Source organism: Crocodylus porosus, unplaced genomic scaffold (genome assembly GCF_001723895.1).
Source record: "Crocodylus porosus isolate Cpor-Errol unplaced genomic scaffold, CroPor_comp1, whole genome shotgun sequence".
In the NCBI taxonomy this organism is placed as follows: domain Eukaryota; kingdom Metazoa; phylum Chordata; order Crocodylia; family Crocodylidae; genus Crocodylus; species Crocodylus porosus.
In genome coordinates, this window is record NW_017728931.1 from 33,367,378 (window position 1) to 33,386,328 (window position 18,951).

Genomic DNA, 18,951 nt, shown 5'->3' on the forward strand with positions numbered 1-18,951 from the left:
GTTTAATTTTAAAGTTAGTTTTGGAAAAAGGTGTTAGGCCTTTCTTTGTGGCAGTTATAGCACTATTGGCAGCACAATATTATTGTGTTATCATGGCTCTACCAGTTTTATAGCTTCCCTGTACAGCATGAATGTAGTCTAATACAAGAAAAGTGTATAATGCTTGTCTCTGCTTTCTCTGGATTTAGTAGTCTAACTGGATCAGTGTAAATCTATGCTTGATTCAATGTGTTATGAAGAAGGATAATTTGTGTCTTAATGCAGCGTTCAGAAGATGGAGCTCCACCTTTACTGAGAGGTGGAGCCTTTCTCATGTATTTGGTACCCAAAAACTTATTTAAAAACTCTCTCAAACATGCAGTGGTCCAAAAAGATGTTCTTGCTTCTCATATTTATTAGACCATTACAGCTGCAGCATCACTCCAACACTGCCAATTCTATTTATAATCAATTGGTGCAGGTAGCAAGCATCCCTTTTAAAAAGACTGTTTGGCTGCATATTTCCACATGAAAAATTGAACTCTATAGCTGAAATCTTTCAAGAAAAAGGCACCAATTTAGGTTCAGTAAAGTGTTCATTATTTGTTGGTCTATTGAACTGTGATGTTCCCAGACCACTTCTCTGTCGAGTGCAATTTGTTAGTCAAGGTGCTTTGAGTACAGTGGAAGTAAGTCTTACTGGATTTTCATTCTTTACTACTTTTCTTTCTGATTCTGTACTCTCTCTGTGTCTCTCTATATTACTCATGTGTGCACATATGTCTCTGATTCTAAATGTGGATGTGTGGCTCCCCCTGCTGTAGAGGGAGAGTATTGCCCTTGGGAGAGAGAGCTCCAGCAGGGCCTCTGGCTTCAACATCTCTCAAACGAAGAGGACATGGGTACATTTAAAGGTACCCTTATACCATTGCCACTTCTCCTTCCTGTTAAGGGGGTAATATTTTAAAGAGCAGGTCCCACATGAAAAAGTTTCTTTATTAAATTGTGCTTACCAATTTCCTTAAGGTTGATGCAGGAAATATTGTTAATTACTTCACATCATCTAAGAGTGGGCGTTATTGAACTGTACCGCATATTTACTGTTCCTTACATGGGCAGATGGGGAGATCTGCTTGAGCTTCAGAGAGCACTGATATACTTAAAGTAATTGTAAGATAGATTTGAAAACGCTTGGTAACTTCCAGCTTGGCCAGTTGCACTGTTTATCATAAAGCACTGCAGTGCAGTTTTGATTTTAGGGTTACTTTATTGAAGCAAAATAAGCATAATCATTCATGCTTTCTTGATTGTGTGTTTATATGAATTAGCATATGTGAGATGAAAGGCCAAGTACCTTCACTCAATGTATTGGTTGCACTGTAACAAGGACTCTTGTACCATATGGCTATATTATAATATAGTTCCTGTATTTCTTATTTCATGGCAGCATAGGACTGGAAGGGGTCTCCTGAGCCATTGTGTCCAGCTTCCTGTATTCACAGATAATCATTTATCCAAGGAAACCCCCTAAAATCATCACTTTAAATCCTCACACACAGCTACAAGACACAATATTTTTATTTTTTAATGCTGGATATTATGAAAGATGTTATAGGGTTACAAGAGAAAATAGTATAGGAAATTATCAACAATTTTCTCTGCTCTTTTGAGTATATTCTAATTTAATTCATACACTTTCTTGGCCCTTGAGTCGGGCTGAATTTCCAGGGTCACTTTCACTATTGCAGAAGTTCAATCTAGGATGCTAAATTTTCTCCTATATACCATTGTTGACAGGGTGGTTTAAAGTAGCCAGATGGCTAAAGAGCACAGGTGAAAGTTTTGAAGTCTGCCTTTCTCCCTTAACTTTTCTTTATCTTAGTTGCTTAACAGCTTTAGACACAGCTCCAGAGGAGCTGGTTTGGGAGTTCTGGGGTAGTTCCCCATTACTATATTGATTCAAAAGTTAAATATTGAGACAGTTCAGCCACTTCTATGGTATGGCTGAACACCACAATGAAGCTAAGGAGGAAACGCATAGTTCTTCTGAAATTCACTGACTTACTCTTTCATGAAAACAAGGTCCAGCTTTCTGTAAAGTTTAGGAGCCAATTGTAGGGGAAGCCCACAGCAGCTGCTATTTGAAATTGATCAGCTTGCAGTCCTCAAGTGATCAAACATCAGAGGAATGCTGAGTTTGCCTGCTAGCCAAGCCACAGCACTTCACAGATGGTTGGGCCTTTTCATGTTTTTATGCAATTGAAAAGTAAGCTGACTGAAAATTGGCTCCTTAAAAAAAAAAAAAGGCTAGATCTACACACATGGAGGCATAAGCTTAGCTAATGCCATGTGACTTGTTGGGCCCTTCCTTGATGGTGGCATGCTGTTTTAAATCACAATAGTCAGTGTATGGAGCCATATTACAATGTGCAGATCAGGTGGGACCTGCTCTTTCTGAGCCTTGCTGAGTGACCATATATTTCTCCCCATTCCCAGCTGCTTCTGGTAAACCACATCCTTTTAACACAAAAGTGTGTGGTATAAATACTAACTCTACTGATCTCAGGGCCTGCATGTGCGTGCCTTGGAGTGCAGTGAGGGAAGATAAGACAGTGTCCCTTGTTTGCCAGTGAGTCCAGCCCTATCAGCCACTCCTGAACACCCCCACTTTTGTTCCCTCCAGGATATCTAGTAGCTCTGATTTTGTCATGTTTTTATATGATTTTGCTGCTTGGATGAGGGATCCTTTTGTTGGATAAAATTGTTTAACTCAAATTTTGAATCACATTTCCTCTTTGCACATTTGTCTGCCTGGTTTCCTTGGCCCATTTGGTTTAACTACCAGGTAATTTTGTGTTTACACACATTCTTTCTGCATTTCTCAATGTCATTTTCTCCTTCATTTGTAAGGTCAAATGTGGCATCCCAATCATTCCTCAGACTGAAGTCCTAAGTGCTGTGCTATGATGCTGTAGCAGAACCAACCAGGCTGGGATGAGGACAACTCATTCAGAGAAAACAGCAAAGGAATTATGGGCACAAACCCAAAATGCTGCCACCCTAAATTGTTTCATTTCCAAATGCTTTTCCAGTGTGTCAGAGTCATCCTTCCCCCAGTTACGTTTTTTACCATACACTAGTTCTAAGCTTCTGAAAAAGTGTCTGGCATTTTGTCCTGAATTGTAGGTTATCTGCAATCAATGAAGGCTCGCTCGTTGCTTTGCATGGCAGTTGAGCATCTTGCCCCGCAGTGTGAGCAGCCCACTTTTGATGAAGACTGGAACATTTTCCTGAAGTACCTCCATTAAGTTAAGCTAAATCCTAACCACTGCTTTATAACATGAAAAAGCAGCAGGCAGGTCTCAGTCACAGTGTTTCTCTCTCACACAGCTGCTGACAGGGAACAAGCTGCAAAAGGCACAGAAGGGCTGGAAACAGGGGGTTTTATACTTTTTTTAGTCCCACCTCACAGACGCTGCCATTGGAAAGGTAGCCAGGGAGAAATCCTTTCCCTGGCCCCCATACATAGGTGATTTGCTTTTGTGAAATAAAATCATAATATGCTTATATACCAGTAGCAGTAGAGAGAGGATCTCTATGTATTATGATTTCTGCCTCTGGGATAAAGGGATTATGGTGTGAGTGCTCTGCAGCACTTGTAGTCTCTTGGCAGTTGTGTTTGTATAGTGCCCCTAGCAGGGAAAATTATGCGAGACTCTGTGGCTGGCCAAAGAGTATTGTTAATGGAGAACAGTCAGCCAGAATGCGAAGGAGAGTTAAAACACTATAACATGTGGCCAGATCAGCCATTAATGATTCTACCTAATCCCCTTCCAAGATCCATTTCTTTAGGTCTTAATGAGAAGGCTCACATAACTTAGGCCTGTGCATGAAAGGTTGGAATTCCTTTTTATGGAGTTGGACCTTAAGTGCAGACTGTCCCCCTGCCTTTGACAGCAGAATATATGTGGCACTATTCAGGCTGAACAGGCTTAGCAAGGTGGAAATCTATTCTGCAGTTGCCTACCAGATCTCTCCTGGCTATCCAGAGAATATCTTCCGCTGCAGTGGAGCTGCTTGCAATAGAGGTAATCTGCTGTGAAGTCTCTAAATAGCATCAGCGTGCCCTTGGAATGGCATTATTCTGCTTTGGTCTGGAGTGGAATACCAGGACGATGAACTTGCTATGTGTTTGTATATGTGTGCACACGTGATGCCAAGCTCTGTCTATCTTTCAGACTGATTTAGCAAGTAATATTTTCTTTTTTCTTTCCTTATTTCCTTTCCTGTGGTGTGTCCTTTCTCTTCTACTTTCCTGCCCTTTTCCTCCATGTCCTTCCTTCCTCCCCTATCTACATATAATCTGCCATGTCCTTGGTCTGCTAGCTGGGAACCTGAGGCTGCAGCAGATTGTAAATCCGGTTGATCCTCTTGAAATCCTGGCAGATGTGCACTGGACACACATCCGTGAGAGAGAGGAGGAGGAAAAAATGGTTCCAACCTCAAAGTCCTCCACCTCCAGAGGTAATCTCCCCTGCAGCTGTTTAACTCTGTTGCTTTTATCCCCTTGAAGAGCAGCCTTTTTCAGAAGGGTGAAAAATGATTGACAGGCTGTATTTCTTGAAACCAAGCACTGGTTAAACATTTTGCTTTTCAGTTCACTCTATTTTAAATGACTGCTTCCACATACTGGTTGTGCTATAGAGTTTCATGGCTGCGTGTCTAGTTAGACTCTGTTTTACATTCCCCTTCAAAATGGAAATTATTTGAGATGGCGGGCAACAGATTTAAGAGGCTCAAAGTTTTAAAGGAAATAACTGAGCCTTCAGGGTGTGTTTAAGGATTCTAAACCTGGGAAAACAAAGTAACTTATTCTGTAGATGCTTCAATGAAGATTTGAACAGATTTAGATTATATATTGAATACATTTTGATACTGCTGCTTTAAACACTATAACAATCTCTGGCAAGAGATTGGTATATTCAGGGAAGGAGATAGTCTAAGCCAGTAGCTGCTTAAGTTCCTTGTATTAAGATTGGACAGTGTGTTTTTTCAGTGAGATAATCCTTTCAAGCTGTCTTTACTTGTAGGTAGCTTTGGCAGAAAAAAAAGCCTGTGCGCTAGTACCCTCCTCAGCATCTCTCACGCAGTCTCACTGTGGCTTGCCTTCCACTTCAAACACCACATTAGACTCTGTTTTGGTCACATGCTACAAGCTAAGGTGCTTTGGTTATATTAGAAACCTGGAAGGTAAAGCCAGGTTTAACAAATGTATGGTTTGCTAGCAGACCGTAAGCTAACAAGTCTTCCCTCCTAAGTCCATACCAAATCAGAGTGGTCTTAGGAGAACTGTGCTGCAGAAGGTGTTATCTTCCAGATATGAGGCAAAGTCCCTAACACTTAAAAATCACATGGTACATGCCTAAAGCTGTGGCCTGCTGAATGCTGCCTAAGGTTCCTTTGTAGTTTCAGCTTTTTTCTTGCTGCAGACTGCTGTATGGAGTTTTCATTGCTATGTTTTTACCTCAAAGGTGACCATGTTTGAGAGATTATTTCTATAATAGCATTTGGTATAATGCCTTGGGATTTTTTTGGAACACATTAATCTATAAAGGTATGAGATCATTATTGTCCCCTAACCACATCTGTATTATATGTAGATATTCCTGCACAGTGTTGCTTGAAGTTTAATAATTTTGGGTTGGAAGTCCTCATATTGTTTCTTGAGCTTATCACTCTTAAGGTGAACTTAGTTTCCATTGCTAACGTCAATGTGTACAAAACCAAAGTGCTATAATTTTCAGTTTTCCTTTTCACCTACAATTTAGTTTTATATTTTTCCAGCAACATACAAGCAAATAGAAGTTAAAACAAAAATAAACCAAAAGGTCTTTTCCTAACTTCCTATCTCCATAACACAGCTGTCTCCGTGATAAACTGTAAAAGCTGCCAGTAAAGTGAAGGAATACTTCTGCTGACCCTTTTCAGTAGTGAAGACAATTGTCTCTGTGGCATTTCTAACTTCCTTCAGGAAGCAGACAACCTTTCCTTCCCTTCCACAAAGAACAGGCCAGTCTGAAAGACAAAAGTCTTCCAGTCTGTGAATTAACTACTTCATTTGGACTGTGATATACTGCAACAATGAAGATGTGTTCAACTGTAGTAGTGAGTTGCTTCTAAAAGGGCTGATAAAGCATGGACATGTGGATACATAGTCAAATTTGACAGACAGAAATCAGTATCTATATACAATTGAATAACATCTGTTGTGTGTTATTCAGATTTCATCTACAGTTAAAATGATTAGAGCTAAAGGACCAGGACTACATTGCTTATGAACAGAAAATACTATCTTTTATGATCTTGGGCTGCAATGGGAGTTCTTCCTGTTGCTTAGGCATCTCTTAGTGCTGCTTCATCTTCTAGCTTACCTCCTATGCCATTGTTCATTTGACTGCAACAGCTGTAGTGTGCAAGATACTTAGGACTACATACTGTCTTCAGAAACACCCTTCTTCCTTATGATATCGGAGAGAGATCCTCAGGGGAGATTTGTCCCGAACGATTTGTCTTGTCAGCTCCGTTTTAACCTGTAGGTCTGGTGTCTGCTGTTTAACATCTCATAGGTTTTATTCCTGTTCTTGGTTTTGAGAGTTGTCCCTCTGTAGCATTTCATTTTCAGATACTTTCTTATGTCTCACTTTTGATTTATTATCATTTATTGTTTTTTAAATTCAGCATCCGACCTTCCCTCCGTACGCCATGAGGCGGTGCAGGCGTGGCTGGAGACAGTCCCTGGAGGTAGTCTGGTGACGTTCTATCTATACCAATTCACAATAACCCTTCCCATCCCCTCTCCATGCCTTCAGCCGCTGAGATGGTACCTTAACCCCAGAACTATGGCCCTGTCGCTATTGCATGCCAAGAAAGGGGGTGCGTGCATGCATGCCTTGCTCAAACAGTCCATTCTTGCATGAACTGGACTTTCATCATAACCCTTTCAAAGGCAGGCCAAGCAGGAAAAATGAGGAGAAGGAAGTCAGGTTATAGCTTTTTGGCTTGGGTTATCGAACTGAAGTATAGCTCAATCATCCTTCCTGAGCCTCTTCACTAAGAACTTGGGGCTTGCTTGAAAATGGGAAGAGTAGCTGAGAGATCACTTCAGGCTGCATCTGAAATGAATTACAGCTGCCTGTTGATGAAAACAAGACAGAAAAACTATCTGCAAGACAAAGCTGGTAACTCTGGGACCAGGCATGGTTCTGGAAATAGTTGTACTTCACTGGCCTGTAGCTGAAAGAGTACAGGTGTCAATTGTTCTTCTTAGATGGTCCTAGATTATCTTAGTAAATATAGAGATTTTAGGTAGCAGGTAGATGCTATAAAAAGGACCTAAAGAAATAGAATAGAACAGAGATAACTTGCAGAAACTTGGTGTGACCTATAGCTGAGTTACCTTCACATATGGAAGTAATTAGCTCACCGCTAAAACTTTGCTTCATTTGCTGGTTTGGCAAGGCAGCAGTGTTTACAGAATAACTGCATACCAGCCCGGCAAGTCATGGCTGCTGGCCGATATGGACAGAATGCTGAACACGTAGTTTCTGACTGCTGTAGTATATAGTTCTCAAGTTACTGTGTGGAAGCTTTTGGCCTTTTGCTCCTTATCCTAACCACATATATGTATATGCACAGTATACGTATAACTATAACCAGCCACCTGCAAGCTCTCTGTCTCTTCCAATGAGCATTGCACCAATATGTTACTTGTCTGCACATCTGAAAATGTACTGGGGGGGGGGCATTGTTCAAGTATTTTAAAGAATTGGTTGTCATCTGTTCAACCTTTGCTATAGAAAACTATACATCATGATTTCTGGATGAAAGAAAAACATGCATATAGTCAGTGTCAGATTTTCCTAATTGTGTGGATGACATTTTTACACATTTTGCAATAGTTGCTTGCATTTAATGCTAATTCTTTGCTAAAGGGATTTGCTTTGGGTAGTAGTCTTTCCAAAATGCAAGTAGCTGTTACACACACACACAAGCAACAATCGGGTCAGTAAAAGGAGATGACAAAGATTTGGTTTAGTTAAGTACATTTATAGATATCATAGTGGGAAGCTCCACCTTTACAACTTGACTCAAGGAATAGGCTTACAAAGTACTTGGAGATAAACAAAGCCAGGTTTTTATAGCATATCATTTTCTCTAGTCTAGGGCAGCTGTCTATATGCATCCTTTTGCCTATGCAATAGTTGAAAGCTAACCTGCTATAACTTAGCCTTCTTTCTTTGAACAGGTAAGTTGCCATGGGTTATTTCTCATTTACCACCAAAAAAAGAGCCGACAAACAAGTTTTTATTGTAAAATATCTGATTCTGTAATTCCCTATCCTTGTGTGCCTTGCTTTAGCTTATGTACTTGTGCCCTCGGTTTTTTACACGTGAAACATGTATGATTCTGGGTATTTACAGAGGTTTATTGTTTTAAGGGCACAGACCATGTCACTCCACTAAGGGATGGTAACAACTGTTGGGGTTCTTGCTCCTCTCTCTTCCCCGTCTCCTCCCTCCCCGCTTTAAATAAGTTATGTACCTATTCACTGTCATTATTCCATGAATGAAATTTGTTAAGTGGAGGAATATTGAACATTGGCATCTGTTTACATCATAATGTAATATATGCCCAGATTTGTGTGCACAGTTTACATGCACAGTCACTGTGACTATGTATGTATGTGCTCATTCACATTAATTAGGCCTGTAACAGCTTAATTGAATGTCTAATATATTATATGAGCATGGAGTTGTAAGAACTTCTTACACAAATGAAAAACTGCTCAATAGTCTTTGCACAACAGAAACTTCTCTGACCCCTGCTTTTTTGTTTAAAAGAAAAGCCTAGATTGTATGTGAAGTTGTGAGAATATCTTAAACACAGTGTAATGAGCACCCACAGGAGTAGCTCGGCCTATAGTATTTGAGATGAGACAAAGGTGAGTATTACAGAAGTTGTTTGTTGGCTTTTGTGAAGTGTTAGTGAGATACCACACAGGTAGGTCTTGATGGTTCCTTCTGGAATGAAATCGTTTTGCATGTACTATTGTCAAAGGCCTTTATTGGTTTTAAGTTCAGGAATGCTCCTTTATACTGATTATTTAAAATAGACTCTGGGCTCTGACACAGAGCAGACTTCATACAGCTTCCATTAACATAAAATATGTGTATATATCTGTGTATTCTGGGTCTTGCTTACATGTATAGCAGCCCATACTATGCTCAAATTGTTTCTTCAAGCAGCAGTCAGGAAATCAGCAGCACACTAGTCAAAGCAGTAGAGAAGGTATACCCAGGGTCCTGTGCCCCCTCCCCCCATGTTCAGTTTATACTCTCTGCTGTAGCACCTGTCTTCTTCTACGTACGCCCTCCACAGTTGATCACTGGAGAGGTGCAGCCTATGGTAGGAAAAAAAGGTTGCTAACCCTAGTCCTCGAGCATGTTGTAGCTGCATAGAGTTAAACAGTTTCCTATGTCTTAATGGTCAACTTTCCTAGGTAGTTACCTTGTCAGATTTCAGATCCCTCAAATGTCTGTTTCCATCTCTAAGTGAGCTGTTGTGATAAAGTTTGAGATTTCAGTTTTGAACTAACACACATCTGCTAGCATGTGTGGTAACTGCAGCTTCTTTGTGATAAAAATATTTTATTGCAGAAACAACAGCTTATTCTGGTTTGATCATTGCCTCTCATCCTTCCTTAATGATGCACTCAGGTACATCTTGGCTGAAGAAAAGAGGGTGGTGCTTCACTAGACCTGTTCCTCTGAACTGCTGTGACTACTTTGCAACACCAGTGTTTGTGACTAAACTCACCTAAAGGCACAAATACCTTGACTACTCCAATTTAAGCCCAGGAGTGTCATTTGATTATATGATGAAAGTGTGAGTGAGAGCATGCATGCGTGTGCCTGTGTGTGCATATGCCTGTGAGAATACTACTGCTGACAGTTCAGAACACTGTAGTTTGGAAATGATGAATAAACATTCCCATGCTGGCCACTTGTAGCATAACACCAGTGCTTTCCCTTCTAAAGAGCGCTCTCTCTGTCTCTCTGTCTCTCTCTCTTTCTCTCTCTCTCTGTCTCTCTCTCTCTCTCAACACTTCAATACATTCTAGCCCCATGTGAAGAGAATGATGTGGAGGATGAAGTGTGCACAGAGCCTGCAGATACAGAAGGAGAAGCAGGAGAAGATGGAGATACCGGTGCAGAATTGGATGATGGTATTGTACTATTATGCATCACTAAACCTTGTTACAAGAACAAAATCATGATGGCCAGGCAGCAAACATTTTGTATAAGACCAGTTCAGTCAAAGCAGATCTGTGCATAGGAGAACTCACCGCAGATAAGTGAGAGGGAAATACTGTTGAAAGGTAAAATGAAACTGAAGATCTTCATCTGATTAGAATGAGTTACCCACTTTGTTGGAGGACTCCATCTTGCAGTCCTTGCTCACATTAGTCCAACTGAATGAAAGAAGCAAGAATTCATTAGAGAAAAAGGCTTTAAGGTTGGGCCTAAACCTTTCCCATGCCATAGAAGATATAGACATTTTCCAGTACAACCCAGAAGAATATGGATAAAACCAAAAAACTTATTTGTCTGACATCCATATTCTTTTGTGATTCCTATTAGCATAATGGAGTGAAACATTTATATACTCAGGTACTGCAGTCATTATCAACCTATGAGTAAACAGCAGTAAGATGAAGGATGTAGAAAAGGTATGGATCTCCTCATGGTCTTATTCAAGACCTCTTCCCTTCTATTTCTTTTACTTTTTCCCATCCAAACCAATGATGGTAGATGACATCCCATCTGATGCAGAAGCTGAATATCAAGAAGAGCCAGAGCTCAAAGTCTCTGATGAAGAGGAGGAAAAGGCCGTGGAGGAAGAGGTAGTTAGCCATCACTGTATGACAAAGGGTAAGCTGTATTCATTTTATCTTGCACTCCAATTAATTATTTGAATTGTTAAGCTGAAATACTGGGAAAAGCAGCCACATACGCTAAAAGTGAACAACCTCATTACTCCCCATGGCTTGGGCACATACTTTCATTTAAATTCTGAGAAAAATGTTACACAGTCATGATGAGCTACAACTTCTTAAAGCATGCAAGAATCTTCAGAATGAACAGATCCTTGGACATGTGGGGCTAATCACCCTGCATCATTAGTTTCACTTACAGATTCTCAAGCAAGTTCCAGATGGACCAATCTAAAATTTTAAGTCTGCCAGCTCGCTTGCGGTTCATTGTGTTCATACAGACTTGCAATGTTAATGGACTCATTTGTTTTTTTATGCATGCTCTCCATTTTCTCTAGATCCATGCAAAGTCTCCCTCCCCATCCAGTCTCCCTGTGAGAATGTTCTTCCTCTGTCTCCAGTTGATAGTCCCAGACCAAAACAAACAGAGGTAAGAAAGGTACTGGTGCTTTTAACTTTGTATATATCAAAGATGAAGAAGAAACTTATACCATATGTAACACGTCCGAGCGCCAGATGTGTCCGGGTGCATCTGAGACATGTTATCAGGGAACTCTTGTGCTTTCAGAGTTGCCCTTTACCCCAAACCTCTCTCTGCTGTCTTCTGCTTAGCAACTGAGAACCAGCTGAGATATGCCAGGAATCAGCCCCTTGGCCTGTGGTGCATCAACTTTACCAATCTCATCCAGGGCTTTGCCAGCTCTTAGCAGAAGGGATTTTGACCTCTGGAAGGAACTCACCCTTGTCCAGTCTCAGGAAAGATGGATCTCTGTAAAGAAGGCCTGTCTATATGGTCAAATGCTCTGGAATCACAGTTAACACTGACACTAAGTGCATAAAAAGATAAAAATTATTTATTATTTTAAAAAAAAAAAGCATAAGAATCAGTAACCATGTGCTAAGATGCAGAGAGACATATAAGAATAAACAAACAAAAGAAAATATCAGAACAAACCTGTTCCTACTCTGCATTTAAATCCAAGGATGCAGTCCCTAGCCAGCTTCAACTGGTTAAGAAGCAGCTTCTCCCTCTCTCTCTCTCTCTCTCCCTCTTTTGTATGGTGTTAGATATCAACTTCCAAATCTATGAGCTTCTCCCTCTGACCTCATTGCTAGGGCCTTCTGCAGTTTCTCCTGCCAGCTTGCTTTACTCAGGCTGATGGACTCCAGGGTTTTTGGGGGGAGGGGGTGGTATTTTTTTATTTTCATGTCTCGGGCCAAATTGGCCAAACCAGTTCCAAATTCCATTGACTGACTGCACCAGAGCTCAGTCTTTGAGGTCCACATGGTGTTACCACCAGCAAGTATCTTATCTCCCAGACTCTTCAGCCTGGGGCTTCAGATACTCCCAAATCCATAGCAGGCATCCTACATGCAAGCCCCAGTTCCAGAAGTCTTGGGGTTCAGGTGCCCGTAAGTCTTGTTTGCCCTTAGCCTAAAGACCAAAGGATCAAGCTAGGGAGAAATCCCCCATCTCCATAAAATAGTGTGTAACTAAGATCCTCCCAATGGGAAGCTATAGTACACTCTTGTAGGGGGGTCCCACCTGCAGTGGAAAGGACAGGTCTCCACCTTCAACATTACAGATTAGGGAGAAGGGGATTTCCCTTTCCAGGTACAGCAAAACCACCTGGACCGATACTAGCTTCCACCATGGTGGTGATCATGGCATCTCCTCTGCTAGTGTTTCCCCAGGCCCAGGGGACTGAGGACCAAACTATGTTCTGGAGGTAAAATTAGAGTTACTAATCTGGCTATTTGCATACCTCCCCATTGGACTCTTGGGGAGGGCATGCATACTATGCATATAACTTCCTGCCCACCCACCTCCCTAAAGGTACGTGTTTACCAGACTAAAACGTTTCCTGATCTAATTAAAACCAGTGCATTCTTTCAGACATGGAGATTATTAGTCCAGTACCGCTAAAATAAGATACCTTCTCTCACTTTATTTACTCCACAGTAAAAAATGTTTTCCTTGTTCCTAGGGGTTGTACATGTTAGGGTTTCTCCTTTTAAAGTATAAAGTTGTTATTGTCTGGGAGGGCCTCTGAGAGTACACACGCTCCTGTAAAATACTGATTACATTGGCCTCTCCTTCGGTGCTAAAGAAACTCATTGTTTACCACTTGAAAGTTGTTATCAAGTTTTGCAGTCATGGCCCCATTATAACATATGAGAAATGCATTTTATTTCAATACCACAGTGCATATAAACATGAGGATAATAAGGCTAAATGCAGCTTAACATTACCTATATGTATGTAGAGACTACACATGCCGTGTCAGTAAAACAATCTCAAGAAACCATAAAAGACACCCTATATACCCCTTAGGTTTGTGACTCTGTATTTATCCGAAATCCAAGACAGCTTCAAAGTTAAAATTAACCCCCAATAATTAGATTCTATACATGGAAAATTATAACAAATGTATATGTATATAAACTATTTATTTGGAGGAGTGTCTTAAATTCACCTTTCCCCCTAGCCACACAGCTGCAGCATGGAAACTGGGGGTGGAAGGCAGCAAACGGTGTGGGGTCAAGTGGCTTGATTCCTGCCTCTTGTCCCCAGCCTGTCCCCATACTACTTGCCTCTGGTGCCTGTCACATTGCAGTCTTCCTCCACTCCCCCTCAATTGCCTCCTGATTGCACCAGTGCCTGGCCCCCAGCCTCCACTTGCCACCTCTTCCCTGCCTCCCTCCCCCACCCCATCTGTTTACCATATGTGGCAGATTTGTCTCAGGCTCCAGTCCCAGTGCTGGTCTGGCAGCAGTAGCAGTGGCAGCCCCAGGCCTGGGTCAGGGCAGCTCCTTTTCTGCCAAGACAAATCCCCTTTTCCTACCCCATCTACCTCAGGTCTAGGACAAGCCAGCTCTTTGGTTGTCATAGGCATAGTAGTACTCCAAAAAAGCTGCATCTTGGAGTTGAATAAATATGGTACTCCTCTTCATTTGTTTGTGTAGCTAAAATGAGTTGCATGTTTTACATGCAGTAAAATAGTCCTGTTCAAGTGATGGTCAAGTTATGGTGTGCTTCCTCTGCAGCAGTGCCGTATCAGATTCAGAAATTGTATTAGTGTGCTTCAGATGAATGAAATTCACTCATCTACGTGAAATTTATGACCCCTTGAATCATTAGAGGAGTCCTGGCATTGCAGTATAGCGAGCCTTTAGACAGGAACTGCCTCCCATTTCTGAGAAGCAATCCTACCACAGCCAACTCTGGGTATTGTAGTCAAGAAATCTTGAAGAAGTCAGATCTACTTTGGGGAAGGGGTCTACCATTATGTGTTTACTTGGAGTGAGGCAAGGGGAGAGCTCCCTGGAATTTACCCCTTTTATTTCCAAAATTAAATTTGCCATATCAACTTGCAGTTTAGACAGCTTGTACTAGAACATATACCAAACAATAAATCAGCTCTTACATTGCTTTCCAGAGGAAAAGGATGTCAAATGCACTGTTTCATAGTTTGAAGCATCAGTCTTTCCTCTCTCAAACTTTCTCTGAAAGCCTAAGAAATGAACTAGAAATCTAATTCTTAGTGACTATTAATGATTACTTCTTTATTTCCATAGGAAATTAAGAATCCCCTCACTGGGCTGACATGCATGGACAAATCTCCAGAGACGCGCTTTTTTCCTGAGCCTGTTGTTCTTGAAGAAAAGACAAAAGATGAAATTCCTAAAGATCAGAAGGTTCAAAGCTCTTCTGTGTCACACTCTCCAGTACTCTCCCAACCAGTTGCATCACCAGAAGCTATCACACCTGCAGCACCAGTGAAATCTCAGCCCCCAACACCCACACTGACACCCTCTACTCAGCTCCCTATTTGTTCCCAACCTTTACCCTCTACTGAAGCATCCATTCCATCCCCAGTCGAACCTCCAGTGTGTTTTCAACCTGTTCCAGCCTTAACATCCACTCCTCTGGTCAAACTTGCTCTAAAAAGCCATGATAGTGAAGTGGAAAAGTTGGGGAGTCCTACTACTGCAGAAGAGGCCCTGAAGCGGAATAACCTTGTAGAAGAGTTCTGGATGAAGAGTGCTGAAATCCGGAGGAGCCTGGGGCTTACTCCAGTGGACAGAAATAAACGGTCAGACCCTAATTTCAATATATCAGCCCTTGAATCACCGCCTCTGAAGTCTTATCACACTAAGAGTGCTTCAGAGCAGGAGGGTATCCATCTTGTTAAACCTGAACCTGTCCCAAGAAGGCTGACTACACCCAAGTTAGAAAGTGAGCAGATATCTATGCTGACTCCAAAATCTCCATCAGACAAAGAACTGAAGAGTTCCAATGAAGTAAAAAGAGATCTCTCCAGCAGCTCTGGACTCGGCCTTCAGGGCAGCTCATCTAACATGAAGACGTTGGCAAGCCAGAGCTTCAACACTTCTGACTCCACCATGCTTACTCCTCCATCAAGCCCTCCCCCACCACCTCCTCAAAATGAAGAACCAGCAACGTTGCGTAGAAAAAGGCATGAGGCAAATTGGCAAAATGAGGTAGAGTCTAAGCCAATTTTAGCAACAGCACCAGCACCCCATGCACCTCCACTTTATGAGCACAGCCATTCTGCCAAAGAGTCAACTGAGGCCCCAAAAGGCGAGGTACGAAAGTCATTTGCAGAGAGTGTGGATGAGATTCCATTTGCTGATGATGTAGAGGACACTTATGATGACAGGACAGAGGATACAAGTCTTCATGAGAAATTCTTTACACCCCCTACCAGTAGGCCAAGACCAGAGAAGCCTCTTCATCTGCCATTGGTTAAAGAGAATGGTGGACCACCATCAGGGGACGGGGCAGTGAACCAAAGGAAAAGGATGCTGCCTCAAGTTTCTCTAGAAGCCAAGGAACTAGCTGAGGAAAGAATGCGAGCCAGAGAGAAGTCTGTGAAGAGTCAGGCATTGCGGGATGCCATGGCTAAACAGTTGTGTAAGATGAAAGATATGGAAATGGCTGCTGTTGCTGGAGCCTCCAAGACACGAAAAGCATCTACTATGCCCATGACAACCAAAGAGCTGGTTTTTGAGTCCCCAAAGCATTTGGCTTTGAAAGTAGCAGAGGGCCCCATGCTAAAACATGATGTTGGTAATGAAAGATTCCCCTCATTCTCTGCTGATGTGGGTGTGCATGAAGGGTCAGTCACCTCATCAGAAGGCTCCAGTGGGAAAAGTAAGAAAAGAACTTCTCTCTTTTCCCCTCGTAAGAACAAAAAGGAGAAGAAATCCAAGAATGACAGCAAGCTGTCTGACAAATCCAGTGGTGGGGCAGAGGAAGCTACCAAGCCCAAATCATTGTGGAAATCTGTTTTCTCTGGATACAAGAAAGATAAGAAGAAAAAGACTGATGACAAATCCTGCCCAAGCACTCCTTCTAGTAGTGCCACAGTGGAATCTGGAAAGCACAAGGGCTTTCCACTAGTTACCGCAGCAGGTATAATACATTTGTTAACCTATGTGTTATACTTTTGTTATAGCAGGAAATTCTTTGCAAAGAAGTTATTCCAGCTTGCTGCTATGCTGCGTTATGCTTGAGTCCATTCTCTCTTACCTACTGTGCAAATCAGGTTGACCCTGTACACCTTTGTTAATAGAATAAGTAGCTGGTGTCATTGAAACAGATTGTCTAATAGAAAGTGTGGTAAGTTACCACTTCTTTTTCATTTGGCTGAGTCTACAGGATTAGTCATTTTTGTAACTCAGCCTAACTCATTAGAAAGGAAATCTATGCTGTGGTGATTACCACCTTTTATCCTATTTGAATTCCCATTCCAACTCATGAATGTACTTTCACTGAACCTAGTATGAACTGCCTTTGGAGATTACCATGAATATTCCTTCATAAACTAGCAAGTAAATGGATATTGAAAAACATAACAATTTCTTCTGCCCTCTTCTCTTACTCTGTAGTCTGCCAACTCTATACTAGTCTAAAAATAGGAATTCTGTGTTCATTCATACATGCAGACCTCTTGTATGCTATGAAGTGCATAATCGAAGCACTTGAATGACAATTCAAGACCCTTATGACAGAGGCTAAGCATCTGACTTCTGAACTTGTACCAAAATGGAGCCAACCAAAATAATTTCAAATCTGCTGTCATCTAAATGCTCGGTCCATTTACTGGAGCTGTGACTTTGATCCAGGGAAGAGGAAAGAAGGTCTTGGTATTTTTAATATAATTCTCAAATTGATTTCCTTGAGAACCTGGTGCTCCCATTCTGCTAATTTTGTCTCATTTTTTGGTTTCAGTTCATAGAGTAATGCTTTTGTAGACGTTATGTTCCCTGGTAATGCAGCAGAGAAAGATTGATAGTATTAACTTTTTTCGTAAGATTAAGTCGGTCAGGATTACAGCCAAGGTGCAAGGTATCTGTGGAGAGAGAAAAAAATACAATTATAGTTACTAGTCTTCTAATTTTATCATCTCATTCTTATTACTGATTTCTCAGATTTGCAGCTCCGTCGACACTTGAGTTTCTCAGAGGACTCTGACCTCTCCAGTGATGACATTCTAGAACGATCTTCTCAGAAATCCAAGCGAGAGGTAGGCAGACCAGAAGCAGTTTGGATGTGGTCATTCTTTGTCATTTTTGCTATTTCTGCCTCACAGATGGTTTTCATATGAAATGGCTGACAGAAAGTTGAGCAGGATGGCATCCCTGAGACTTATTGTTTCAGAAAGGCTTATGGTTTCATAAGCAACAACCTACTTTGTCAAACTGACCTGCTTTGTTGTCTGTGACAGCTTATGCCCCTCTGAGCCAATTAGTCTCTAAGGTGCCACCCTGCCCTACCTTCTGCCTGATGTCAGACTAATACAGCTTACCTCCTCTGTGCATATGAAATAGTTGAATCAAACCTGAAATCAGCCAGTCAGATTCAACAATGTTAAGGTTCCACAGTGCCATCCTGTGGCAGATCCGTTGTCTGACTGCCACATTTCCTTACAAAAATGTGTATATTGTCTTGTTCTGAAGGTGGGATCATTTGTTCTTGTAAAGATAATGCTGACAGTCTATTGCAACAGAAATGTCATGTCTCAGCAGTAGATATCAGTGGTTCGAAAGTTGCTTAGAAATTTGCTTTTGGAATATTGACTAAGGTGAAGGTCTGGTTTCAGTACCAAAATGGAGCCAACCAAAATAATTTCAAATCTGTCACATTGTTGTGACAGTAGATCGATATGGCAGAATTCCAAACAAACTACAGACAAGGATGTTACTCAGCCAGGAATCGCCAGGACACGGCATCTACCAAAGAGGAAACAACCAATTTGTGGTTCTGCAGGTGGTATGTGTGTGCCTGTTTCCTCTGGGAGAAGGGGGATGTATGCAGTGTGCTTTATGATTTTTTTGTCTGCAGAGTTTCTTACTCTGCAGTTGTTTTTCCTCCCATTTTGTAACTGCTCCCTGTGAAGAATCTATGGGAATTCAGCATGTTCACATAATCTCTCTAGGCATAATTAATGATTATTTGGTTGAAGCTGTGTTTACCTGTGATCAAAAGACGTGCCAGGAGCCAGGAACCCTGGCATATTGCTTATTTATATTCATTATTTAAATAAATTAGAGGCAGTGGCAGTGTTGAAATAGGGAAAAGTTACAGCAAAAATAAAATTAAAATATAAATATGAGCATCTTTCTCCTACTCTGAGGGATTCTTGGATCTGCACTGGAGTGTGGAGAGTGAGTTCAGCTTTTTGAATCTCAGTACACCAATTCCCAGCTCAGACTTGAACTATGATTTTGGAAATAAATAAGTGATTTTCTTTTTGTTTCTGCTGCTGCTTTGCTGAACCCTAGCTCTTAATGGAGAACTCTCATTAGCAAAAAAGAGCCTTACAGGGGAATGTTGTAGATCTCCACTCAGATGGTCAAAAGTTCCCTCACCTCAGTCACAAACCCAGGCT

The 18,951-nt window shown here is 41.4% G+C and overlaps 1 protein-coding gene across 5 annotated transcripts in view; it reads left to right on the plus strand.

Moving 5' to 3' along the window:
* The window catches only part of MICAL3 (microtubule associated monooxygenase, calponin and LIM domain containing 3), a 147,533-nt gene that overhangs the window by 91,451 nt on the left and 37,131 nt on the right, over positions 1 to 18,951 (plus strand). For 3 of the 5 annotated variants that reach the window (XM_019544527.1, XM_019544529.1, XM_019544530.1), the window contains exons 22-27: positions 4,366 to 4,503; positions 10,160 to 10,264; positions 10,851 to 10,970; positions 11,371 to 11,462; positions 14,612 to 16,472; positions 17,492 to 17,586. In XM_019544527.1, the coding sequence (XP_019400072.1) occupies positions 4,366 to 4,503; positions 10,160 to 10,264; positions 10,851 to 10,970; positions 11,371 to 11,462; positions 14,612 to 16,472; positions 17,492 to 17,586 (2,411 nt within the window). Of the gene's footprint in view, positions 1 to 4,365; positions 4,504 to 6,717; positions 6,781 to 10,159; positions 10,265 to 10,850; positions 10,971 to 11,370; positions 11,463 to 14,611; positions 16,473 to 17,491; positions 17,587 to 18,951 lie in introns of all 5 variants that reach the window. The other 2 variants (XM_019544535.1, XM_019544531.1) reach the window with 2 other exon arrangements.